Here is a 10,237-nt window from a genome sequence, read left to right as displayed (position 1 = left end):
TCCATCATCTTTATTTATTTTGGAAAGGATATGTTTTATTAAAAAGCCTTTTTTTTTATTGTACCACCTTCTACCATAAATTTTGACTTTTCATGACCTGGATGTCATATTTATCAAAATGACAAGAAATAGAGCTTTAAAATATTTCACTCTGTGATGAATCTACATAACAAGTTTCACTTTATGAAAATATTAGAAACTAAAAAATTATGTGGCTCTTAGTAAAATAAAACCTGGAATTGAGCAAACAGAAGAGCAACATAACAGATGCACATTTTGAAATAAAGAAAAATAAAAATAGATTAAAACCAAAGAATTGTACTGAGGTTTAACTCTTTCAGACACGTACACCAAACAGCTTCTTAAAAGCCCTTTTATCCACTCATATCTTTAATTTGCAACAGACACCAAAGAAAACTCTGAACTGACCTAATTAAAACGTCTCATCTGCTTTCAGCTTGAGGAGCCCTTAAGTCTCCGTCTAAATGATCAGACGGTTCTGTTGGCTGATTAGATTATCAGACGGGTTTCACTTCAAACTGACCCCGTCTCTCCAGAGAAGCAAAACCCAGATGAGAATATCGACTGTCGTTTGTTTATTGAACGTAATGCTCATTTTATTTTTAATGCAAAGTGTAATAATGAGACCCAGAACCATCAGCATCACTGACTGAAAGACACCATTCACATTCATTAGCACGCCTGGTATAGACGTGTAAAATAATATGAGATGATGGGTTTGGGTTTCATTTGAACATTTTGTTTTTATGTTCCGTTTCATTCTGTGCTTAGCTTATATTTTAGTACATTTTTGGGTTTTGTCAAGTTCAGGAACCAGAGAGATGAATCAGAGGCAGGTAGAGGGAAAGCAGACCAAAAACTGGATAGAAAGACAGTTTAAGGAAAACAGGAACAGAAAAGGAAATCTAAATGAAAAACAGTAACATTTAATTGGCTGGCGAATAAGGAAATAAAACAGAAACCAAAGTACTACACAAAAATATAAGGAAATACACAATGCAACACTTAACTTCATCTAGGTGATAAACTAGAACCAAAACAAGAAACAATTCAAATCAGAAACAAACTGAAAGTCTGAACACCTACTTAACGTGACAAAAGCCGCTTATAAGATAAGTCAAAGAGTTATACATTAGTTCAGCCTAAATCAAAGTGCAATGAATGAATGACTTTGAGTTTTGGTATTTGTGGATTCAACAAGTCACAAATTTTTCTGTGGCAACTCCAAAATATTCACTAAAAATTAACCTATTTGTAGATTTCTATATGAATCATATTTAATATTTGAAAGAAAATGAAGCTTGGGAAGCTGAAATTGTCATATGTGTGACCCGCATGCACAAAAGCTTGGCGAATAAAATTTTAAAAGGCTTATTGCATAAACGGTGAATAATGAGACGATCTGGAAAAATCCTGGTGCTCTCTGCAGAGAGAGAGATGTGAGCAGAGGATTGAACTTTGGAAATTACTGAGAAGATTGGGGTTCTTACTTGGGTTGAAGACGATGAGAGTCAAGGAGGTGAGTTAAGAGATCTGGATGAAATCTTAGGGGAGTGTGTCTGGAAGACGCTAATGTTAATCAGAACTGGTTAGATGATGGACCGGTTCTCAGGAGCTAACCAGAGGTTAACCAGAGGCTAATGGTTTCACTGGTGGAGGTTTTAAGAGATTCACTCAGGAGAGGTTTCCACATGAGGCAGTAACCAAGTTCCTAGAGAGAACACAGAGAGTCAGCAAGATTCACAAACGTCAATAAGATCAGTGAGACCACAGGAGGCAACAAGGGACTGGCAGCCAGCTTCTGGTATGCTGCTAATGACCACTGATGACCTGCAGGTGTGTGGAAGCACACCTGTGGAGAACCACCCTCCAGGTGCAGTTCCCATGGCGCCCTCTGGTGGAAACCTGGAAGAAAGCTTTAACCACACAGAGGACACCCCAAATCTAAAACAATTAAGATACTGTTTTAGATTTGGGGTGATTTATTAATAGATAGATTTATTGCTTGAACTTTTAAAATAGGCAGTTGAAAACATTTTCAGGCTGGGTCTCAAGTATTTACTGCGTTCAGCTATCTGAGAACTTTAGCTTCATAACCCCCACTGTAATTAAAAGATAATCACAGATTTTTACAAAGTGATACAAGGTGTAATGCCAAAGGTTCAAAGATGCACATTTAATAAATTTAATCTGCCTGAAGTCATTCTCTTCTAAAGGATTTTTGACATACACATGAAAATCATGAATATAAAACTAATTGTATGTCAGTGAGTCTCACTTTAGACTCTGTTTATATTTGCCATAAAAGATTTTGTAACTGTTACTATTCGAAACAAGATGCTCTTATGTACATATATTTATTAATTGAGGGCATTTTATACACTCAGTGGCTTCAAAAAGCAGTTTTTTGTGCTCTTTAGTTCATGTACACCTGCTCTTTTGTGGCACAGAGAATTACTCTGCACACCTGGTAAAGACAATAGATGCCAAGCTGGTCTGATGCTGAACAAAGAAACACAGAGGGGAATGCAGCGGCATCCAGAACAGACCAGTATCCTGCTCTCCATTGCACATTCATTGAAAAATAAACTGGATGGCCTCACAGTTAGGGTCATTGCGATGGATGGTAATGCTTTTTGTTGCAGAGACAGATAGGTATCCCCCACCGACCCTCACAAAGCAGTAACTCTGTTGGATTCAATCCCTATGATTCACATAAAATAATATAGATAAAACTGCTTCAACACATCTGGAGAGAATTTGACGGTGAACCACATAAATTTCCACAATCAAGTTGCAAAGTCCCCTGACGTCCATGTTGGAAATTCCCTCTCATGTATTGTGATTGGATACGCATGTAAGGAAAATTTTACAGTTGTTAGCTGTAATGAGCACATATTCTTAAAATGACCCACATTTTAATATTCTAAAGACAGGAGTGTCCAAAGTGTGGTCAGGGGACCATCAAAATGATTTTGTGTGGCCCTGGACAAGAACTTGAGAACGATACAAAAGTAAAACGAGGCCATGCCTTTCCAAAAAGATGCTTGCAAAAATTGGAAGCACAAACTTTTATCCTTTATTAACCATGTTTAATGGTTTGTATTAAATTATATAGTCAATATCCAGATAGTTTCACTCAAAAGCATACATGGGACACCCATATATTAAATATAGTTGTAAAAAAAAGTTTCGAAGGAGTAACCCATATCCTGTGTTTGATTCTGAGAATCATTGTTGTTTCTCATCTGTGATTTATAGATCACTTTTAACAGAAGTCAGACCACTTTCTTTGTTTCATTGAAATGGTGTTAGTTTATTGTTCAGCTAATAGAAACAAACATTTTGCAATAAAATAGCTTTAGGCCTTTTAATAATTGAATTAATTTTGTGGCTTTCTACTACATTTAGCCTGACAGTTTTGACCTCTGTAGGAAATATACTAATATAGATATATCTATCTATATATATATATATAGATAGATATATGTAGACATCTATATATATATATGTTTATAGATACAGATATACATAGATATATACTGCTCAAAAAAATAAAGGGAACACTTTAAGTGTTAAACACCTGTTTAAGTGTTCCCTTTATTTTTTTGAGCAGTGTATATACCTACTGCTGCATTATCAACAACAGTAAAGTAAACTCATAAGACTATGATGCAAACATTGATTTCTCCAGGATAGAGTAAACACACCCGGTGTCACCAGCAGAGAGTTTTGGTGACTTGGTTGATGTGAACAGAAAACTGTTGTGAAGAAAACTTAAAAATTGTATTACTTTCAGAAACATCCTCTTCCTGGTCTCAAACATACACTGAATCTGGGTGGAACCAGCAGCTGCTGAAGGACGAAGCTCATTGGCTGTAGCCTCTCTGCCCTGACATGTGATTGGTGGATCAGAGCTCAAGCTTGTTTGTCTTCTCAGGAAATGAAACTAACAGTCAGTGTGACTGAGAGGAGAAATGGAGCAGCTGGACCGAGAAACCTTCTCCTGTTCCATCTGTCTGGATCTACTGAAGGATCCGGTGGCTATTCCCTGTGGACACAGCTACTGTATGAACTGTATTACAAACTTCTGGGATGAAGGTGAGAAACAGAAAAACTACCACTGTCCTCAGTGCAGGAAAACCTTCACACAGAGGCCTGACCTGCAGAAAAACACCATGTTAGCAGCTTTAGTGGAGCAGCTGAAGAAGACTGGACTCCAAGCTGCTCCTGCTGATCTCCACTATGCTGGACCTGAAGATGTGGCCTGTGATTCCTGCACTGGAAGAAAACTGAAAGCCATCAAGTCCTGTTTATTCTGTCTGGCCTCTTTCTGTGAGAAACACCTTCAGCCTCATCATGATGTGGCTCCATTTAACAAACACAAGCTGGTGGAGCCGTCCAAGAACCTCCAGGAGAACATCTGCTCTCGTCATGATGAGGTGATGAAGATGTTCTGCCACACTGATCAGAAGTGTATCTGTTATCTCTGCTCTGTGGATGAACATAAAGGCCATGACACGGTCTCAGCTGCAGCAGAAAGGACTGAGAGGCAGAGAGAGCTGGAGGAGAGACGAGGAAAAATCCAGCAGATGATCCAGGACCAGGAGAAAGATGTGAAGCTGCTTCAACAGGAGGTGGAGGCCATCAATCACTCTGCTGAGAAAACAGTGGAGGACAGTGAGAAGATCTTCACTGAGCTGATCCGTCTCCTCCAGAAAAGAAGCTCTGAGGTGAAGCAGCAGATCAGATCCCAGCAGGAAACTGAAGTGAGTCGAGTCAAAGATGTTCAGGAGAAGCTGGAGCAGGAGATCACTGAGCTGAAGAGGAAAGACGCTGAGCTGGAGCAGCTCTCACACACAGAGGATCACAACCAGTTTCTCCTCAAATACCCCTCACTGCCAGCACTCAGTGAGTCTACACACTCATCCAGCATCAACATCCGTCCTCTGAGACACTTTGAGGACGTGACAGCAGCTGTTTCAGAGCTCAGAGAGAAACTACAGGACGTCCTGAGAGACTCATGGACAAAGATCTCACTGATGGTCACTGAGGTGGATGTTCTACTGTCAGAACCAGAACCAAAGAGCAGAGCTGGATTCTTAAGATATTCATGTGAAATTACACTGGATCCAAATACAGCACGCAGTTTTCTGTTACTGTCAGAGGGGGACAGGAAGGTTACGGTGATGGGTCAGGGTCAGTCTCATTCTAGTCACCCAGACAGATTCACAAAATATTTTCAGGTTCTGAGTAGAGAGAGTCTGACTGGATGTTGTTACTGGGAGGTGGAGTGGAGCGGGAAAGGGGTTTATGTAGCAGTCGCATACAAGAACATCAGCAGAGTAGGAGTTGGGAATGAATGTGGATTTGGACGTAATGACAAATCTTGGGCATTAGAGTGTTACCAAAACAGTTTTAGATTTGGTCACAATAATATCTGGACCTCCATCTCAGGTCCTGGTTCCTCCAGAATAGGAGTTTACCTGAATCACAGAGCAGGTATTCTGTCCTTCTACAGCGTCTCTGAAACCATGACTCTCCTCCACAGAGTCCAGACCAGATTCACTCAGCCGCTACTGGCTGGAGTTGGCTTTTATTACATGGTAGGATCTGCAGAGTTCAGTAAACCTAAATAGATTTTCTCTCTTTTCTCTGATTGTTGATCAGGGTTCATTGTGCTGATGTCTCTGCTCTGCTGTTGTGTTCTTCATTTTTCTGGTTTAAAATTTATTGTTTCCATAAAGGAAATCACTTTTAATGTTTCTTTTCAATCTCATGTCACAGGAATATTTATCCTCATGAAAATATAAACAGTATAAACTATATAATAGTTTTGGTTTAATATTTATATTCATGTTTTTGGATGTTGTTTTTGTTCAAATCACTTGAGATTTAACTAAACCTGTTTCTGTTTTCTTTATGATGACCCAAAGAAGAAATTAGAAACTAACATAAAGTCTGAACTAATCTGTATGGGCATGTGTGTGTGTTTTATTATTCCTTAGATTTAGTTCAGAAAATAAACTTCTGCTGTTCTGTTTAGTCTTCTTCAATAAAATAACTTGATTACAGGAACATTATAAAGCATTTTGTAATATTGTAAAATGAGTTTTCTCATGTAAAATGCAGAAGAACGCTGAAGTGTATTTCCTGCTAGAGATAATGAAGAATGATTATTTGAAAATGAAAGGCAGAAATATAGTTTCAGAGCAAATGACCACACACTTTACCGTCTCTCAACCATAATGTTAAAATTCTTTTAAAAGTGGGGCGCTCTCACTGAGAGAAATGGAGCAACAGGCAGTTCAGCTGGAACAAGAAACCTCCTCTTGTTCCAGTTGTTCTGGATCTACTGAATCCAGACAGATGGCATGAGCTCTATGTAGTGAAAATACAATAAGCATATAAAAAAAACACCTGGCATTGACACACTTGACCATCTCTCAATCATAATCTTACCTTTTCTTACAAAGAGGTTAGTCTTTTGCTCCCTGAACTCGGTTAGAAGAATATAATACATATGAGAAACTCTGACCGAGATGCTGCCTGATCAAAATCCGTCCTTCTGTTTGGGACTACACAGACCTTTCTACTAACACACCTGGTGTGTCTGTTAGTTGATGTTTACTGTTTTACAAAAAAGCATAAGATTGGGAGAAACCAAGACATGCAGTATATGACAAGTAAGATAAGCCTTGTTAAATTTAACAAAATTATCCTAGTTCAATAGAGTTTGATTTTTTATGCTTTAGCACAGATACGTATTTGTCTTTCTGTCCTGTATTTTAATACACTGATGATAAACTACATGCACCAGTCTTAAACCTTTACATGTGGTTTGCGCCGAACAAGACAAAAAATCTGAAAGGTGTAATATAACAATGGCAATAAAATGAAAAATATCTGCTTCTGTTGACAGTGAGTTTTTTATATTATGGAAATTTGATGAGTAAACTTTCACTGTAATCTGATTTAAATTGCTTTTTAACTGTCAGATTGGAATCAATTCTAAATCCAAGATATTTGTATTCAGGCACAACTGCCAAATTTTCTCCAGTAACAGAGACTTCAAGTTTTACTGTATCTACAGACCTATTTATGAAAATCATACATACTGCCTTCTTGGTATTTAAATGCGTGCATTACTTATCCAACCTTTCCACAACCAGGGCCATTGCTGCTGTTAGCTTATCTGCAGCTTGCTGCTTAGAAGCTGCATGAAAATGAATAACTGTGTTATCTACAGACTATTGGATGTGATGCTCAATGCATAGTACAGATGGAAGATCATATACGTAAAGCCTAAACAGTGGTCGTATGATATAACATTGGGGAACACTAAAACTAAAAATAATGGAAAATGTTATCACACTATCTGCCCTTACTCTCTTAGTTCTTCTTTTGAAATAAGACTGAATGTATTCAATAGCAATAGGGGAGAAGTTGTAGTGGGAAATCTTGGTAAAAAGGACACCATGATTCATGCAGTCAAAAGCTTTCTGAAGAAACAAGTTTTTCAGTCTCTGTTGAGTAGTTTGATCTAAAGAAAACTGCATGAGGAGCAATCCAATGCTGACTTTTCAGTTGTTTTGCTATATAATTCAGTCAGAAACCAAACACAAACAGTTTCTTCAACATTTTCTGAAACTATGGAATGATTAGATATTAAACGTATGAATTTTGTTGACTCAGTCAGTTATTTTAAACAGAATACTGTTCCAAAGCTGGTTAAATTGGAACATAATTGCTTTCATAGCCCTCCTCTTCCTGGTCTCAAACAAACACTGAATCTGGGTGGAGCCGGCAGCTGCTGAAGGACGAAGCTCATTGGCTGTAGCCTCTCTGCCCTGACATGTGATTGGTGAATTGGAGCTCAAGGTTGTTTGTCTTGTCAGGAAATGAAACTAACACAGTCAGAGTTACCGAGAGGAGAAATGGAGCAGCAGGCAGTTCAGCTGGACCGAGAAACCTTCTCCTGTTCTATCTGTCTGGATCTACTGAAGGATCCAGTGACTATTCCCTGTGGACACAGCTACTGTATGAACTGTATTACAAACTTCTGGGATGAAGGTGAGAAACAGAAAAACTACCACTGTCCTCAGTGCAGGAAAACCTTCACACAGAGGCCTGACCTGCAGAAAAACACCATGTTAGCAGCTTTAGTGGAGCAGCTGAAGAAGACTGAACTCCAAGCTGCTCCTGCTGATCTCCACTATGCTGGACCTGAAGATGTGGCCTGTGATTCCTGCACTGGAAGAAAACTGAAAGCCATCAAGTCCTGTTTATTCTGTCTGGCCTCTTTCTGTGAGACACACATTCAGCCTCATCATGATGTGGCTCCATATAAGAAACACAAGCTGGTGGAGCCGTCCAAGAACCTCCAGGAGAACATCTGCTCTCGTCATGATGAGGTGATGAAGATGTTCTGCCGCACTGATCAGAAGTGTGTCTGTTATCTCTGCTCTGTGGATGAACATAAAGGCCATGACACAGTTTCAGCTGCAGCAGAAAGGACTGAGAGGCAGAGAGAGCTGGAGGAGAGACGAGGAAAAATCCATCAGATGATCCAGGATCAGGAGAAAAATGTGAAGCTGCTTCAACAGGAGATGGAGGCCATCAATCACTCTGCTGAGAAAGCAGTGGAGGACAGTGAGAAGATCTTCACTGAGCTGATCTGTCTCCTCCAGAAAAGAAGCTCTGAGGTGAAGCAGCAGATCAGATCCCAGCAGGAAACTGAAGTGAGTCGAGTCAAAGATGTTCAGGAGAAGCTGGAGCAGGAGATCACTGAGCTGAAGAGGAAAGACGCTGAGCTGGAGCAGCTCTCACACACAGAGGATCACAACCAGTTTCTCCTCAACTACCCCTCACTGCCAGCACTCAGTGAGTCTACACACTCATCCAGCATCAACATCCGTCCTCTGAGACACTTTGAGGACGTGACAGCAGCTGTGTCAGAGCTCAGAGAGAAACTACAGGACGTCCTGAGAGACTCATGGACAAAGATCTCAGTGATGGTCACTGATGTGGATGTTCTACTATCAGAACCAGAACCAAAGAGCAGAGCTGGATTCTTAAGATATTCATGTGAAATCACACTGGATCCAAATACAGCACACAAACAGCTGTTACTATCAGAGGGAAACAGGAAGGTGACGGCAATGAATCAGCATCAATCTTATTCTAGTCACCCAGACAGATTTACTGATTGGTGGCAGGTTCTGAGTAGAGAGAGTCTGACTGGACGTTGTTACTGGGAGGTGGAGTGGAGCGGGGAACAAGTTTATGTAGCAGTCGCATACAAGAACATCAGCAGAGTAGGAGGTGGGAATGAATGTAAATTTGGACGTAATGACAAATCTTGGGCATTAGAGTGTTCCCAAAACAGTTTTAGATTTGGTCACAATAACATCAGGACCTCCATCTCAGGTCCTGGTTCCTCCAGAATAGGAGTGTATCTGAATCACACAGCAGGTATTCTGTCCTTCTACAGCGTCTCTGAAACCATGACTCTCCTCCACAGAGTCCAGACCAGATTCACTCAGCCGCTACTGGCTGGAGTTTGGATTTATACTTATGGAGATTCTATAGAGTTCTGTAAATCCAAATAGATTTTCTCTTTTTTTCAGATTATTTATCAGGGTTCATTACTCTGATGTCTCTACTTTACCTTTCTGTTCTTAATTATTTTTCTGGTTTAAATGTAGTTATCTATGTTCTATTAATCATTGAGAAAATCACTGCTGATGTTTTCTTTTTATCTTATATGACACAGAAACATTTCTATACTTGAAAATATTAACTTCTCCAGACTCTAATAGTTTTTGCTTTAATGTTTGTGTTATGTATTTAGATACTGTTGTTCTTGTTTAAATCAGTTGAGATTGAAATGAACTGAACTTGCTTCTGCTTTTTTTCTTTGTGATCCAAACAATAAAAATGAAATTAACATAAACTAAGAACTGACGTTTTTTTCTTTTCAATTCTTTTATTGAAGAATAAAAGTTGTTTTATCCTTCACTAAAACAACTTTCTCAAGTTGTTTTATGGAAGAAGTCAAAAAAGATAGAAAAGCAGATGAATATATTTCAGATTTGGATCTAGAGAAATTTGTGAAGTTTTCTCTTCATTATTTTAATAAATTGTGAGTTTTGTCATCTAAAGTGTAGAAACATTGCCTTCAGAGTGTCTCATGTGATGCTGGAGAAGATCAGAT

The 10,237-nt window shown here is 39.1% G+C and overlaps 2 protein-coding genes across 2 annotated transcripts; both read left to right on the top strand.

Annotated features, from left to right (window-relative positions):
* The first annotated feature begins 3,977 nt into the window (after positions 1 to 3,977).
* LOC116717857 (tripartite motif-containing protein 16-like) lies at positions 3,978 to 6,099 on the top strand. Its single transcript, XM_032559498.1, has one exon. The coding sequence runs from the start codon at positions 3,999 to 4,001 to the stop codon at positions 5,658 to 5,660; it is 1,662 nt and encodes a 553-aa protein (XP_032415389.1). The 5' UTR covers positions 3,978 to 3,998; the 3' UTR covers positions 5,661 to 6,099.
* Positions 6,100 to 7,940: 1,841 nt separating this feature from the next.
* Positions 7,941 to 9,968, top strand: LOC116717855 (tripartite motif-containing protein 16-like). Its single transcript, XM_032559496.1, has one exon. It carries the CDS (start codon positions 7,959 to 7,961, stop codon positions 9,630 to 9,632), a length of 1,674 nt encoding a protein of 557 aa, XP_032415387.1. The 5' UTR covers positions 7,941 to 7,958; the 3' UTR covers positions 9,633 to 9,968.
* The last annotated feature ends 269 nt before the right edge of the window (positions 9,969 to 10,237 follow it).

Source organism: Xiphophorus hellerii, chromosome 3, assembly GCF_003331165.1.
Source record: "Xiphophorus hellerii strain 12219 chromosome 3, Xiphophorus_hellerii-4.1, whole genome shotgun sequence".
Classification (NCBI taxonomy): Eukaryota; Metazoa; Chordata; class Actinopteri; order Cyprinodontiformes; family Poeciliidae; genus Xiphophorus; species Xiphophorus hellerii.
This window is presented reverse-complemented; position numbering and strand designations above follow the sequence as displayed.